The sequence below is a fragment of the Daucus carota genome, chromosome 5 (assembly GCF_001625215.2).
Source record: "Daucus carota subsp. sativus chromosome 5, DH1 v3.0, whole genome shotgun sequence".
Lineage (NCBI taxonomy): Eukaryota > Viridiplantae > Streptophyta > Magnoliopsida > Apiales > Apiaceae > Daucus > Daucus carota.
Window position 1 is genome coordinate 42772148 of NC_030385.2, and position 16447 is coordinate 42788594.

The 16447-nt window shown below is 34.8% G+C and overlaps 3 protein-coding genes across 7 annotated transcripts; 2 read left to right on the top strand and 1 right to left on the bottom strand.

The window, feature by feature from the left end:
- Positions 1-205: 205 nt before the first annotated feature.
- Positions 206-5909, bottom strand: LOC108223327 (ABSCISIC ACID-INSENSITIVE 5-like protein 7). 3 transcript variants are annotated; one of them, XM_017397518.2, is made up of 5 exons: positions 5756-5909; positions 3457-4625; positions 2214-2285; positions 2095-2124; positions 206-1201 (listed from the first exon to the last, which is right to left on the bottom strand). In XM_017397518.2, the coding sequence occupies exons 2-5, from the start codon at positions 4570-4572 to the stop codon at positions 1127-1129; spliced, it is 1293 nt and encodes a 430-aa protein (XP_017253007.1). In that variant the 5' UTR covers positions 4573-4625; positions 5756-5909; the 3' UTR covers positions 206-1126. The 3 variants fall into 3 exon arrangements, with proteins under 3 accessions (XP_017253007.1, XP_017253006.1, XP_017253008.1); XM_017397517.2 differs by having other exon boundaries at positions 3457-4635; positions 5756-5892; XM_017397519.2 differs by lacking the exon at positions 5756-5909 and having other exon boundaries at positions 3457-3926; positions 4062-5742.
- Positions 5910-7421: 1512 nt separating this feature from the next.
- Positions 7422-13208, top strand: LOC108219854 (pentatricopeptide repeat-containing protein At4g33990). 3 transcript variants are annotated; one of them, XR_010292366.1, is made up of 4 exons: positions 7423-7574; positions 7878-10455; positions 11293-11394; positions 12884-13208. XR_010292366.1 is itself a non-coding variant. In XM_064094457.1 (2 exons), exons 1-2 carry the CDS (start codon positions 7567-7569, stop codon positions 10327-10329), a joined length of 2460 nt encoding a protein of 819 aa, XP_063950527.1. In that variant the 5' UTR covers positions 7422-7566; the 3' UTR covers positions 10330-10777. The 3 variants fall into 3 exon arrangements, 1 of the variants encoding a protein (XP_063950527.1); XR_010292365.1 differs by having other exon boundaries at positions 12967-13208; XM_064094457.1 differs by lacking the exons at positions 11293-11394; positions 12884-13208 and having other exon boundaries at positions 7422-7574; positions 7878-10777.
- A 1605-nt stretch (positions 13209-14813) lies between these two features.
- Positions 14814-15963, top strand: LOC108222052 (uncharacterized). The gene is made up of 2 exons (XM_017395940.2): positions 14814-15281; positions 15659-15963. Exons 1-2 carry the CDS (start codon positions 14924-14926, stop codon positions 15745-15747), a joined length of 447 nt encoding a protein of 148 aa, XP_017251429.1. The 5' UTR covers positions 14814-14923; the 3' UTR covers positions 15748-15963.
- Positions 15964-16447: the final 484 nt, after the last annotated feature.

Sequence of the window (16447 nt, forward strand, 5' to 3'; positions counted from 1 at the left end):
CTGGGCAGGAACATCATTCTCTTGCTCTGTTCCATCAGACCATCACCAACAAAGTGATAACAAATACTTCTTCCGAAAAATATAAAAAAAAAAAAGAAATAATGAAATCAAAAACTGCTAATTAAAGTGTGACTTTAACCAAAAGAGAAATAACATAATCAGGATTAACAAAATTTCATCTGCAGAACTGAACTACAATATAAAATTAACAAGCAACAGAAAGTAGTATATCACATTGCAACTCCCTCAAGTTGTAAGGTCAATGTTCTATAAATGTAAGAGAGCAGCATCTGAAGTTGGAAAGTAAAGTTACTACAGGCCAGAACTATAGAGAAACAGCAACTGGATGTGAATGCAGGAATTTGTAGGTAGATGGTAGGGCTGTAATTCGAGTCGAGCCGGACGAGTTTCGAACCGAGCCTAATTCGAGCCAACTTTAATCGAGCCGAGCCGAGCCGGCTCGATTAACTAATCGAGCCTGAATCTTTGCCCGAACTCGACTCGGTTAATTTCACGAGTCGAGTCGAGCCGGCTCGTTTAGCTAAACGAGCCGGTTTTAACGAGCCGAGCGAGCCAGCTCGTATAATTTTACACTTAATCGAGCCCAAACCTCTACCCGAACTCGGTTCGTTTAATTTCACGAGTCGAGCCGGCTCGTTTAATTAAACGAGCCGAAACCTTTACTCGAACTCGGCTCGTTTCACGAGTCGAGCCGACCCGAGCCCACTTAAACGAGTTCGAGCCGGGCGAGCTCGCGAGCCGCCCGACTCGAATTACAGCTCTAGTAGATGGACATGGACTAGTACGGGGATCGATAATATCTGTCTGAAATGCGAGTGATAAACCTAACTTATGTGGTAACTGAGAGAGGAACTATCCCTAATACATTCTAAGCATAATAAGAGCAAACCTAGATCATACAGAAGGCGACCCTCGAGTATTCACACAACCTCGCTCCCATAATTACAGCACATTAGTCCTTGGTTCTATACATACAGTTCTAAATCTATCTACAACTAGTAGAGCAGAAATTTGACCGTAATTGGATAAACCATGCAAGCATCGTATTTGACAAAAGGTAATGTTTATCTGCTCTAGCCACATCGATTCACCGGATGTTTATATTCTACCAAGGTCCTGTCAGGGTCCTCCTCAAGCATAGCCTTTTACCTCCCCATGGGTATTTCATCTTCTCCGGCGCCTGTTGATGAAAAGGATATGAATGATGAATATACTAACTTACAAGCAACTGATAAATGTTTAAAGTTAATTATACTAGGGGGGGATTTGAAAAATAAGAAACAATCAATTTTCACTGAAGTAGGATCATAAAAGTAGACTTGCAAGACCTGCTGTAATTGTGCACTTGCCAGGAACCGATATACATTCAACATGCACCTTTCGCGATCTGATTTTCTAGACCTGGGAACCTCAAACACCAGATTACTAGATTTTATTGCCTCCTTACTATTTTAAACTTCATCTATTCATTATATCTTAATGATCAATTAATGCTAGCATAAAGAAGGCCCAAAATGTGTAGCAAAACTATACTAAGAAGATACGGTGATTATTTGGACATCTGTACCAAAAGTGTAAACTACACAAGAAACAGAATGCAGATCATATTTTATTATTCTGACATACTCTTAGTTTCTAAAGCCCAAGACCGACTGGTAGTATTGAGGTTATCAGAATGAAATAAATTCTACCTTTTGAACAACACCTACTATATACGAATACGTGGAATGCAAACTGAGAGATATCAATCAATAGATAAATATTAACAAGAATAATTGACGGTTAAAGATATGCCAAACTTTGTAACATGCTCAATCATACTCACACAAGTTCATCTAGATCATTAACATATTTACTAAACAGGACTTTTAGCTCACAATTTCTTGGTGTTTCAAAGTAAAACGGCATTGGATAATCATTTGACGCCTATGATGGATGATACAAGATAATCAAATATGCAGCTGCTGACATTTGGCGGCATCTTAAGTCCAGCACTATACATTGTTTATTGTTACTGTAGACTTGTACAAGCACGAAACAATAGATAAATAACTAGTCAAAAAGTCAATTTACCTGATTTTTCTGCATTTCTTTGAACTTTTTCTGCAGAAATTAAGAAGATGAAATAAAAGTTAATTTGCTGACTATGTACTATTTGAACAACACAAGTTATTGACTTTGTCACTAAATACCTGTTTTTCCTCTAAATCTATAATAACTTTTTTAAGCTTTGCAACTTCTGCTTCCAATTCTAGAGTATAAGCCTGCAAAAGATCCCCCAGAGTAAATAAATCCGACATTATTATTTTCTTAAACAATAGTATTATATGTTGTCAGCATGGTGATTTGTATCACAATAGCGGGTGCACAGAGTACGAATGATTTATCAGTGAAAGAATTACAAAATAATCATGTCAAGGGCTCCAACAAGTTTCATGAAACAAGTCGAAGTTAATGAAACCCACTTATAACCTATAGCTAGCCTGAAGACCGTATGTTTGCTAAACAGTATACCTAGTAGAGACAATGTCAATATTCTTAAAATAAAACATTCAATGTATCTGTTTTGATATTCGAAGCATTGAGAGAATTCAGAAGAAAGCACTAACTTCTTAAAATAATTATCTTAACCATATGCTACGTCAATGCTTTCGTAGGTCAATTTTAGTCATCACATATATCATTTCATAGCCATGCTTTCATCTCACAGTCGATGCAGAAAAACTTGGGTACACAGACGCCCCGCTTTAAAGTGGATTAATATATGTCCTGATCTGTTTTGGTTGATAAAAAGATGCAAACTAAAATAATCAATAAATGCCCCGGAAGATAGAATGCTACAAACATACCAAACATTTGGGGGTTAGGTGTATCGAGTATCGACTTGATATGGGTACACCAGATTACTTCCTTTTTTATATTTTTGTTTTCTGGAGGTCACAGGGAAGTTGGTTAAAGATCATCTAAGACAGGAAAATGAAGTACATCAAAGGACTCCTCACACTAAATAAAGTCAACAGATTTATTATAAATTATTGTTCCCGGTGCAAATATTAGCTCTCTAAATATATTAACCATGCAGAGGGAGAACCTAAACCTCCTCAGTAAAATCTGATAGCATCATGTATAACACAAACTAGTACTTATAAATGTGTGTTAGTGTCGCACTAAGGCGAGAACGGGGAACAGTGAGAACAATTGATCCAGCAATTCTAAAATTTGCAGGACAATCTGTACAAAAAGTGCAAGACACGTGCTTAACAATAGTTCTGCGTGTTCTCACGCTAAAATATTCTCACCTGAGGCAAGCCTATAATATATACATATGCATAATGCAATGAAACAAAAAATGCCAATTCAATTGAATAGTAACTGTAATAGTTTAACATATTATATAAAGGTTAATTATCTTATAATGATGTTTTAACATATCACCTGTTTCCGAGCTCGTGACCTAGCAGCAGATTCCCTGTTTTTGATCATTCTCTTTCGCCTTCTTTCCACTACTTTTTCCAAAACACCACTAGGTTTCCTTCCACGTGAACCTTCATTAAATGCATAAGGAGAAGGTGAAAATGATGAGGTGTCCACATCACTCTTAGTGATCACGTTTGGCATAAGCTGGGTTTTAGGAGATCCTATTGCAATCGTTGTAGCTCGAGGAGCTATATTAGCCATGCCCATTGCACCACTCTGTATTACACGATTTTGAGCTAGAGAATTGCTAATGGAATGATCAGTCATTCCAACAGCTGGACCTCTTGTTCCTGGACTTGCAAGCTGCGAATTGTTTACTAGATTATTAGGAGAGGAAAAAGCTACAGTTGCTTGTTTGGGGAAAAGAGGTTGCTGTCTTTGCTGCTGTTGCACTTGTTGCTGAGACATGATGCCGCTTGCACTCAAAGCTATATTGGAAGATAAATGTGAAGCTACATTATTGTTCTCTATAATTTGATTGTTCAAAGATGCATGGTTTCTTGCTGGTTGCTGAAAACTAAAAGCCAATCCAGCATTATTATTATTCTCTTGTGAAATCTCACCATAATATCCACCATTGTTTGATCTTTCAGTTGGAAGAGTAGCTTCTCCCACTACCCCTGCTTTAGACAAAAATTCCTCCAGCGTCATCTCTCCCAAAGTTCCTTGCCTCTGTAGTAAGTTTGCTCCACCGCTCCCATTACCGTTTCTATCACCTTCTTTCAGCAGGTCTTTCAAAACTTCATCAACAGTTTTCTGACTAAGTGTCCGCGGTAATGATAAAGAACCCTGTTTTTGCAAGTTTCCACTAGATACTGAAATCCCTTCTCCAAACCCACTGGAGGATGCGATAGGTTGAGCCCCATCGGATGTCCAAATATTCTTTAAAAACTCATCCATATTCATTGATCCAAAATCCTTCCCAGCACCACTAAAGGTACTCTGCAATTCATCAAAGGTCAACGAATAAAGAGATGATTGCCCAGCCAAAGAGAAATTCCCTGCTGGCTTGGCGCCACTGCCTTCAGGCTGTGATGGGTCCCCAATGTTCTTGAAATTTATGTAAGAACTCATTATTTATTCAAAGTATACACAATATCTGCTGCTGCAAGCTATCCGAAGTAGATCTGGCAAAATCTGATCACAATAAATCATTTAACTTGTAAATGGAAAACAAGTAGACAACCACAAATTTCCTCCTGTTTCAGGTTAAATTCTAATCCAACAAATCAAAATATAGTAACTGCTAGCCTAAACTATCATGTTTGAACAGCTGAGCTATGTTTAAAACAAAAAACCCTTCCAACAATGACATAAGATTGGACACTAAATAATAACTCGATCACAACGCATACACTACTGGCTGTTCTTGCATTTTACAGTTACCATATTATGCAACACTAATGAGACTAGTCTCTTAAAAAATTATTCCTTTCAGCTTTATATGTTCATGTTTATTAAATTTAATCGCATTTTCAAGATGATACAAAATTGACACATTTATAAGCACAGACAAAAAATTGCCACTCTTTATCCAGATCATGGTTCATAATTTCACTATCGTCTCATCCAAGTCAAACCACCAAAAGTGAAAAATGAAATTTCAGTTCAAAAACTTGCAGAAATAATATGGAACTCAAAAAAGAATCTTAGCATACAATGTGAAAAGTAATATTTCCTCACTTTTTCTATGTCGCAAATGTCAAAAATATTAATTAAAAGGACATCCATTAAATTAAATAAAGGAAGCAGGTAAATCAAGAAAAGATGCTGATGTTTAGTAACTCCACTCTACATCAGATCTGAAACATAACCAAACTACACAAACACACAAATCAAACCCTTTTTACACTAAACAAAATCAAACACTTGATTATCCAATCCAACAACTTCAACCCAAATCTTTCTTATTTTTACTCAAAAACCCAGAAAACCCCATTTCTAAAAATTCAAACTTTAATCTATTACCCATCTTATAAGACTTCTAAACCCCAGGGAAAAAAAAAGCCATTTCTTAAAATTCAATCTTCAATCTATTACCCATCTAAAAAGAGTCAAACTTTAAGGTCTTAACACCAAGATTATCAAATTAAACTTCAAGATTCACACTAATAACACTATAAAACTAAAGAATCATCAAGTGGGTATTTAGATATACACACGAACTTATTAAAAAAGCATAAAAATCACAACTTGGTAAGATGAAAAATGTTAAAATAGGTGAGGAGTGAGAGTACAGAAAAGAAGACCATTTTACCCTTTTAGAGAGAGAGGCGTGTTCTTTCTTCTTCTTGTAGTAGAGATGACAAGTGGCTTGTAAGGAAGCGTTAGTGACTAGTAGTAGTAGTCTGCATTTATAGATACCCTTTGATATTTATGTACGTATAATTGTATACTGTAAATGGTGCTTATCTTATTATAAGTGTAACTATTACTACTACAAGACTATAGTTTATTGTAGGATTAAGATATGTTAAAACGTGTACCAATGATTTTGCTTCCAATGTAAGAATGCAACGTGACAGGTTTTGAGCCGTTGATTCGTGTGTTTGTGACAGGAAGACAGTGTTATTTAATGGTGGTGCAGCATTTTGGGTTTAGCAATTTTTATTTTTTTTTTGCCGTTTAGCAATTTTTAATTGGCTAGTAAACCATAATTTGCATTTAAGTATGTTATTTCCAAAGAGCAATCATACGTTTTTTTTATCAAGTCAGGGATGATTTTTATTTTGGAAAGAAGCAAAAATACTCATTATTTTCTAAAATCAATTAGTTACTTGAGTGAATAACGAATATGGTTCATTTACTGATATTTTCCATCTCGTTTTACGTGTTTTTTTAACTGGTTACGGAACTATAATCATGAATTAGTTTGAATTTTTTTTCGATGACATAATTTTTAAATTTTTCTTTTTTTATTAAAAACTGCTCATCCATGGCATGTTTTTTTTCTTTATTATTGTATTCTTAATAACTCATATCAACTTATGTTCTAATCTTTCCATTTATAATACATTTTGAGTTACTATAAATCATAAGTGACAAATTTAAGTTCTGATTTTCTACGGTGTGATCGTAGACATACACATGCTAGCAGTTATTTTTTAACCAGATGATGGACTCTTGTTATTTTCTTCATTGATAATAATAGTCCCTTCCTACACAAAAAATTATATCAATCAAAATTCCATGATTAAATAAAAATTATTTTAGATGTGTTCACGAGTACACATCAGAAAGATCTTTTTTAAGTTAAGTCAAATCACGTCAATAATGAGCATGTTTTGTAATTGCTATTTTTAGAAGATAAGAACTTACTTCTCTTTTCACAAAAAAAATATATATTTTAATAATTTATTTAGTACAGGTGTTAAATATGTGTTTTATATTCATTGGTTGACAAAAAATAAGATTATATTTCAGAAAATAATATAACTTTATATACTCCCTCCGTCCCACTAGGTTCTTTACGTTACTTTTTGGCACGCATTTTAAAGTTCCTATAAAGTATATTTACATTTTATATATAATCTTGAAGAAAAGTTTGATGTCTAAACTTTTATTCAAAGAAAAAATAATTTAAAAAAATATTATTCAACTATCTTTTATAAGAGCCTCAAAATGCGTGCAAACAGTGAACGTAAACTATCTGGTGGGACGGAGGGAGTACGTTTTATAAAAAAGAGGAACTTATTATATTAAAAATAAAGCTCGATTTCAACAGCTGGAGCTTAAAATATGCATATCACAGTCTGGTTTCACGTGTCCCCACTACGCATTTGGGTTCCAACAAAGCTGACTGCACCTGATTCTTTCTATTTTTAAAACTAATTGTCTTGAAATACGAGCTTTCACCTTCCCAAAATAGCAGTACAGTTGCTAACCACAGTAAACTTAACAATCTGTAATTGACTTTTACTAGCCCAACTTATAAGCCCAAAACTAATTTTACTCTACACACCAGGCCCATCATTCTTTCCAATTTGTTGACCCGACTTTTCTAAACTCTCTGGCATCTCTAAAACCCTAAACCCCAAATCACATTCATATAATTCAAAAGATATATGTATGTTCAGGTACCATTTTTTTCTTTTATTTAATAATTTATGGTCTTAAGCTTTTTTATTTATTAATTTCAAGCCTTTTAATATTATTTTTTAAAATTTCTATGTTGAAATTCTTGTTCTTGTATGTAATGTCATTTATGAGTTTAGTTATTGTAGTTTTGCTGCTTGTTTAGTGTTAAAAATACGATCTTTTTGCTTTTCTTGATTTTTTTGAATGTGGGTGTCTGATATTTGGGTAAATTACAGCATTTGTGATTCGTGATGCAAGATTTGGGTTTTGATTTAATTTTAGTTTTATTTTAATGCGTTCAGATTCCAGGCAGCCTGTAAAGGTAGGATTTTCTTGGAATCTCGAATCGAGAAATGTACCCATGATCGATTATGTTCAAATGTTGCTGGTTGTGTGCAAGTTTCGTCCAGTAGAATTAAGAGGATTGCTAGTGAGATTGATTCTGAGCTTCTGTTTAGGTCATGCAATAATACCCGTCTTACTAAGTGTCTTCATGCCCTTCTTATTGCATCGGGGAAGGCTCGAAATGTTGTTGTATCAACTAAACTTGTCAATCACTATGCTCAAATTCGGGAAATATCACTTTCGCGGAGAACTTTTGATTTTATCTCAAGTAAGAATGTATTTGCCTGGAATTCGATGATGTCTTCTTATGTTCGTAATGGTTGTTATCGTGATGCGGTAAACTGTTTGTATACAATGTTGATGACGTCTGATGTTCGTCCGGATTTCTACACGTTTCCCACGGTGTTGAAAGCCTGTGCTAACTTAACCAACGGGAGTCAGATACATACATGGGTATTTAAATTGGGTTTTCATTGGGACATTTTTGTGGCCTCTGCATTGGTTCACATGTATTGCAAAGTTGGCTCGTTTCCTGCTGCTCGCGAAATTTTCAGTGGTATGACATATCGCGACAAGGGTTGTTGGAATGCTATAATTTCTGGACTTTGTCAGAATGGTAATGCTGTTGAAGCACTAGAGATCGTGGATAAAATGAGAATGGAGGGTGTTGCAATGGACTCGGTAACTGTTTCAACCATACTTTCAGTTTGTGCACAGATAGATGATTTTTGTCGGGGATGCTTGATACACTTGTATGCAATAAAGCATGGGTTAGAGTTCGATCTGTTTGTGTGTAACGCTTTAATTAACATGTATGCCAAATTTGGTTTATTGGGGAATGCTCAGAAGGTCTTTGATCTGATGGAGGAGAGAGATCTGGTCTCTTGGAATTCAATGACTGCAGCATATGAGCAGAACAATAATCCAGATACTGCCCTTAACTTATTTCGGGAGATGCAATTGCATGATGTTGAACCCGATTTTTTGACTCTAGTGAGCTTAGCTTCTAGTGTTGCTCAAACTAAGGATTCTCAAAATAGTGGATCACTTCATGCTTTTATACTAAAGAGATGCTGGATTCAAGAACATGTTGTTGTTGGAAATGCAGTTGTGGACATGTATGCAAAGTTGGGTATCACGGACTCGGCACTAAAAGCTTTTGAAGAGCTGCCTATGAAAGATTTAATCTCTTGGAATACAATGATAACTGGCTTTGCTCAGAATGGGTTTGCCAGTGAGGCGATAGAAGTATATAGCATGCTGGAAAAGTGTGAGGACATAGTACCAAATGAAGCAACGTGGGTGAGTGTTTTGCCAGCTTATGCTCATGTAGGAAACCTGCGAGGAGGGACAAAAATTCATGCACATACATTGAAAGCTGGTTTTAACACAGATGTCTTTGTGGGGACCAGTCTCATTGACCTCTATGGGAAATGTGGGAGACTAAAAGATGCAATGTCCTTATTTTACGAAGTCCCGAGAAGAAATCCAATCCCTTGGAATGCTGTTATATCATGTCATGCAATTCATGGCCATGGGGAGACATCTCTGCAGTTATTTAGAGATATGCTTGATGAGGGGGTTAGTCCAGATCATGTAAGCTTTGTATCCTTATTGTCAGCTTGCAGCCATTCAGGTCTAGTTTCTCAGGGTCAGTGGTGTTTCGATCTGATGCACAAGTATGGGATCAAACCAAGTTTGAAACACTATGGCTGCATGGTTGATTTGCTTGGTCGGGCTGGGCATTTGGATATGGCATACGATTTCATAAAGAGCATGCCTTTTAAGCCTGATGCTTCAGTTTGGGGTGCTCTTCTTGGAGCTTGTAGAATTCATGGAAATGTTGAGTTGGGTAACCTTGCTTCAAAACGCTTGTTCGAAGTTGATTCAGAAAATGTTGGTTACTATGTACTGTTGTCAAATATTTATGCAAATTTTGGAAAATGGGAGGGGGTGGATCAAGTCAGATCATTAGCTAGAGACAGGGGATTGAGGAAGACTCCTGGGTGGAGCTCCATGGAAATTGATAATAAAGTTGAAGTATTTTATACAGGAAACCAGTCTCACCCGCAGTGTGAAGAAATATACAGCGAATTAGAAATTTTGACCGAGAAAATTAAGAGCCTTGGTTATGTTCCAGACTATAGCTTTGTATTGCAGGATGTTGAGGAGGATGAGAAGCAACACATTCTTACAAGTCACAGCGAAAGATTGGCTATTGCATATGGAATAATCAACACTCCTCCTAAGACAACTATTCGAATATTTAAGAATTTAAGAGTTTGCGGTGATTGCCACAATGCAACTAAATTGATTTCAAAGATAACTGAAAGGGAGATCATTGTGAGGGATTCTAACCGTTTTCATCATTTCAAGGATGGAAATTGCTCTTGCGGTGATTATTGGTGATACATTTTGTTGATCGTGAAGTCACAGTTTGATATCATGCAGATCAGGGCTTCAGATCCTGAATATTAGGACACAAAGGAAAATTATCTGTTTTTGGGGCTACAAGCACATGAGGAGGATACAGAAGTATGTTGACTAACAAATTTGTTTTGGTGTAGTTGATACTTATTTTCATAATGGTTTTTAAAATGTAGTGCATTTCCTTGTGATAAAAATGGATGAGAGATAATTTTAGGAGCTTAGTTTATGAGGTTTCTAGGTTAGAGGAGCTAATTACGTTTATGGCCAGATTTATCTGGAGTTGGAAATGCAAGAAATTTCATGGTTCTTGCAAAATTGTAGGCTGTAGCTACACATGAAAAGATTAGGAATAAAGTAGGCATCATACAACTATGTAAATTGATTGTTTTACATGTCCATTATACGCTGGGAAGTAGCTCACTTAACATAGATCCTCTGTCCTGTTGTTTTTTCCTTTTAACTATCGTTGCACTTGGGACACTTTGTTTCTTGCCTTAACTTGTTAATTATTTTCACTATGTAAAATGTATTAATTGAGAATTGATATCGTGCTCCACATCAGCTGGTTTAACTAGCATCTCTTAAGCAGTTGTTCATATCCACTTTTTACTCTAAGAAGTAGTCATGAAGCAATATCTTGCTCCACATCAGCGGTTTAACTATAGTACTAGTCTACCAGACACTTGCAAGCAATTGTTCGATTCTACTTAGTAAAAGTATCTGTATTATGATTGCATAGTAAAACTTGAGTTTTGATATCACTGCAGTCCCAATTGATTCTTAAAACAAGAGTGACTAGGAATCTAAGATTGTTAAAATCATTTAACATGCAGCTGCCAGAGATATCTGTCAAAACAACGGTATACATAGGCTAAAAGCGTAATGTTTTAGTTTCGCAATATTATTATTGTCCAAATATACACATGCCTTGCTTCTTTGCAGGTTGTCACATTTTCAGTTCTGAAATAAGTTGCTGTTGTCTTGCCTGGCTGCATCGGTGATCATATTGGATTTCTCATCCCAAGAATAGTGGAGGCCTTATGTGTAAGTATAGCTTCTTTTTAATAAGTTTGACTTGGACATGCATATCTCCTATAATGCAATTTCTTATCTGTTACTTCTTTTGTTTCCTTCTTTTTTCTTTGCTGATAAGTGTGCAGGGTTTTCGAAACCAGCTTCTTGTTTCTTTGCTGTTAAGTCATAAGTGTACATGGTGTTTAAACTTTCTTTCATCTGCATTTTATAATAAAATCTTGTGTGGTGGAATGTAATTTTTGATATCATCCTGAGAAGAAGGCTAATGTTATGTTTGGGTCTGGAAAATAGATAGGAAAGCCACTATACTTCGATTGATGGAGTCAACTACTTGCTATCAGGAGAACAATAAGCACATTATGAAATGACTCATTGTAAGTCCAAATTTTTGAGATATGGATTTGACACAGCGTCTAGTTTTGAAACCGTATCTTCACTTTCTGGGCCTGAAGTAGAGGTGGCAATTCGTTCCTGTCTGTACTAAATGCCACCCAAGCACGGCCCATTTAGAGTTCGTGTACTTCTCATGTCATGTGCTTTCGTTTAATGTACAACCTTAAAATTGTGACAAGGTGATAGGTGGCTTTTGCATTTCCATTTTTGGTTCTAGCACAACCTTGAAATCTTCCGCTGTTGGAAGGTTCCAGCCGAAGTAATTATTATTAAATTTAAATGCAGAAGGCCTACATATATGAAGTTGATCTTGAGGGAAATATTTTTTATTTTACCAGAAGCTATATACTTTACTTGTATATAATTTTTTTTGCTTTATATACATCATTGCTACTGTTTCCATTCAATATGCGTGTATTTTCCATGTTTAATAATGCAAGATTCTTTAGATTTCTCTCTTATAAGAGTTAATTTTGAAAATTTGTTTATTTTAATTTTAAAGTTACCTTTTTAAAATGTGGAAAATTATGTGGGATACTAGTGGTTGCTCCTGTGACTGATTATCTTTGTTCTTGAGTATCAGAGTCATTAGTCAGATGATAATAAATTTAGCCCTATTCAGTTGCTAGTTTTTCATTTATTACAAGAGTTACATTAGTAAATTTGATGCTTTGAACAAAATTCTTTGCAATACCATGCATGTGATAATGTCAAATAGTCGCACACGTGTTCTTATGGGGATGCAAGTTCTTGTTCTTTCTCAGCAAGATCATGTGATCATGTCTGGTTATGCAGTGTTCATATTCTTCTCTCGTTTCTTAGAAAACAAAGGACTAAAAGACAGTTTCCAAGAGTAGTGCAGAATTTGAATATAGAAGTATGAGCTATACTTCCAGTGACATAATTCCGCTTTAGCTGGAAGAATTATTGCAGAAATTGTTTTTTCCCCTAAGAATCAACCAAACAATTGAAAATTACTGATTGTCATTTAGTTCGTGCTCTTGTTGCTTCATTTTTTTAAAATATCACTCCACGTCAGTACAGTTAGCTTAGCTGATAATCTCGTGTGATCTTGTTTGATAACGTTTTTCTAAATCAACTACAGGCACTGAATAGCTTCATACTAAGGTACTCTGGAGATATACCTTATACTAATATGAAGTTCTACATCTTATTCTGGGTTTTTAGTTATGATGACCGATTACATGGAGGAGAATGGAAGTCTCAAGGAAGGCCAGGAGGTCCAGGACAAGTGTGGTGTCGTGGAACAAAAGCTTTGGATGCTTTAGCATTTGTGGTGTGCGAATAGTTCTATTGGTGTGCGAATAGTTCTATCGCTGAATGTTATTACAATCGAATTATCAGTCTCGGTTTTAAAATCATTGACATCAATCGGTTCAGTTTAATATAAAAGAAGATAAATATTACAATGAGAGTCAAGTTCCATGGACTACAAAAAATATTGGAGTATTGGAGTACAAGATTCATACAATATAATCTAGTCATCCAAAATCTTCATTTTTTGTGTCCTACAATATTTGTAAACATCCGACAACCTGCATATTATGTTCTACATAGAATAATTACTTACATTGTAATCAAAAGATAGAACAATTACTTTTATAAATCGTAGGACATTATGTTCTGCAATATAACTTATAAGCAGAACAACAATCTTAATGCTTGTTAAAGTTGAAAGATATTACTCCCTCCGTCCCCCTGAGTTATATACATTGGGGGACGGGGACGCGGCACGGACTTTAATGCTCCTGTAAAATATAATTCTATAACTTATTTTTAAGATTTTTCTTTTCTGTATAAAAGTTTGGATGTTATATTTTTATTCAGAAAAAGAAAATTTTAAAAATAAGTTATAGAACTATGTTTTATAAAAGCATTGAATTGCGTGTCGAGCAATGAAAAAGAAACGTATAGAATTAAATGGGACAGAGGGAGTAATGATTAATTGATAATTATAATTTGTACTCCAATACTCCGATGTTTATATGTACTCCACAGAACTTAACTCATTACAATGATTTCAAAAAAAGAGATAAATATTACACTGTGAATATTGAATAACATGTTAAATAAATTATTTGTGTTTAAAAAACTCAAAACATAATTAATTATAACGTATTTGACTCAAAACAAACTCAAATCATGACGTAACTCCTTTTAACTCCAAGGTAACGTATTTTATTCTCATAAGAATAGCATTTTTTTTCTAACATAAACATATCTACTTCTTGACAAACATGAAATCTATACAAGAAAAATAATATCTTTTCTTGTAACTGAAGAAATAGAAAATGCGAAAAATATATTTTAAAATTATTCAAGAAAACACATCATATATTAATTACCCTTTTCTTCATCTTTTCAAAAAATAAATATAAAAATTATATAAATAATATATGTTCTAAGTTATAACGTATTTAACTCCATAACAAACAACCATCACAATAATATTTTAATTCAAAATCTAACTTATTTTATTCCGATACAAACACGAATCAGGAATTTATATTTCAATTCAAACTAATATCAGGAATTTAGTTTATATCTTAGATCGGCAGTATTATTTTAGCCGAGAGATATGATACTCTCGTTTATTCGTAATCTAAACTGATAAAAGATATCATATATATTTGATTTTATTTACATATTTGTAATATTTGAGTTGCGATCACTTAACTCATTTCTATTAACATAATCATTACTATTTTATAAATATAATAATTAAATTTTAAAATTAATAAATTATGGTTTTAAATAATATAGTTTTCTTAATACATGATTTTCAGTCAAGTATGAATTATTTAAATCCCAAAAAAATTAAGTTGATAATTAGATCGGAACCAATAAGTAATTTTTATCATATTTCAAGATTTGAAAACACAATCAAAATTTAAATAGCAAGAATTATGGTCTCATAAATCAATTAAGAATTTAATCCTTTAATATCCAACTCATTAACAGCATCAATCACTGGCCCACAACATAACATATATTCCCATCCCCTCTGTAAATAGAATCTAGTCTCCACATATATACACACACAATACGTACAGCATATAAACCCTTTTTTTAAACCCCAATCACACAGAGACTTTCTCGGCGATTTTTTCGGTCGCCGGAGAAAATGTCGGATCCGAAGCGCTTGGTGCCGCCGGCGAGCGGAAAGCTATACAAGCAACAGTCATGGTCGCCGAACTGGCAAGCGGAGGAAGTGTGGACGAAACTGAAGGCGAATCAGCGCCGGAGTCGTCGACGGACCAAGAGCGTCACCGACGATGACATGACGGAATTGAAGGCGTGTTTTGAGCTAGGATTTGGATTTGAGGGCGATGAGATTGAAGGTGATCGGAGATTATCGGATGTTTTTCCGGCGTTGGAGCTTTATCGAGCGGTGAATAAGATGTCGAGATCGTCATCGTCGTCGTCGATTGCGAGTTCGAGTTGCGAGTCGATTGGGAGTGCTGAGAGTGTCATTGATCTAGGTATGCTTATGTATACATGTTATGTTTTTAGGCGGCGGCGGAATCAGGATTTCAAAATTCCGAACTCAAGAAAAATTATAAATCCGGGACTCAGAAAATAACTAATTTGTAATTCATATAAAAATATCTCAATCCGTGTAAATTTGTAAGGCTAGACTGGTCCCCTTAATTTTGTCACTGACTCATTGTGTATATTTGTACTATTTATATAAGTGAATTTAACTAGCTTTGATCATATCTTGTCGTGTGCTTCCACATCGTATGACCTATTTTCTACATACCAAATTATGTCATTATTTGTCTGGAAGTGATTATCTCCAATTATGTGATTATTGGTGGGGATTTGTTCGATTTTTTGACATAAATTTTGTGTTCAGATGGTGGTCCAGAGGCAGTGAAGGCGAAACTGAAGCAGTGGGCACAGATGGTTGCTTGTTCAGTGTTGCAATCTCCACGATCAAGCTAAAGTATAATGCTACATTGGTTCAAATTGAAGGTCTTAAAGTAGAATTAACTTCTGTAGTTAATTCTTGGTTTCTCAAATTGATTTTACAAACTTTGAAATGCTTTGATTTTAATTTTTTGAACATAGTTTGAAAATTATGGCACATATTTCTGTAGCACATATCAGTTTAAATTACAGTTTGAATATTTCAAATATCAGGGATTGATTTTTTGGGAACTAACATCTACCTGTTATTCTTTGTCATGTTATTTTTAATTTGTTTTGATTTTTTGGATCGTGTTGATCCGACAGTTTTGTGCCCTGTGTACCACTCATACGGATTAATGTTTATCAGTTTATGTCAAATTGGAGTAGGGTTTGGGGGCTTGATGCCTGAGGGTAACAGAATACTGTTACCAATGTACTTGTAGTTGACAGGGTCAGAGAAACAGACATACTTATTGATAATTTGATTTTCTCTGTATAATCTGTTTGTTTTGTCCCAAATTTTGGATGATAAATTGACCTGGTCCAGATAAGGTAGTTACAAAGACTGTTATTCAGTGAAGACAAAGGTTGTCAAGGTGTTGTATGAAGAAGACAAGAGTGGACCATGACCATGGACACAAGTCTATATTCTTTGACATTGTTCTTATTAGCTTAAGCGTGGTTCCATGTCTGAGAATATGTTGAATCACGTGATACTCGAGATCTATTGATA

What these genes read in the sequence shown, in the direction of transcription:
- LOC108222052 (XM_017395940.2), top strand. Translation starts at nt 14,924, where the DNA reads ATGTCGGATCCGAAGCGCTTGGTGCCGCCGGCGAGCGGAAAGCTATAC. An exon ending in TGAGAGTGTCATTGATCTAG is followed by an intron (nt 15,282 to 15,658) that starts GTATGCTTATGT and finishes TTTTGTGTTCAG; the next exon opens with ATGGTGGTCCAGAGGCAGTG.
- LOC108223327 (XM_017397518.2), bottom strand. Translation starts at nt 4,572, where the DNA reads ATGAGTTCTTACATAAATTTCAAGAACATTGGGGACCCATCACAGCCT. An exon ending in GGTCACGAGCTCGGAAACAG is followed by an intron (nt 2,286 to 3,456) that starts GTGATATGTTAA and finishes GATCTTTTGCAG; the next exon opens with GCTTATACTCTAGAATTGGA. An exon ending in TAGATTTAGAGGAAAAACAG is followed by an intron (nt 2,125 to 2,213) that starts GTATTTAGTGAC and finishes TAATTTCTGCAG; the next exon opens with AAAAAGTTCAAAGAAATGCA.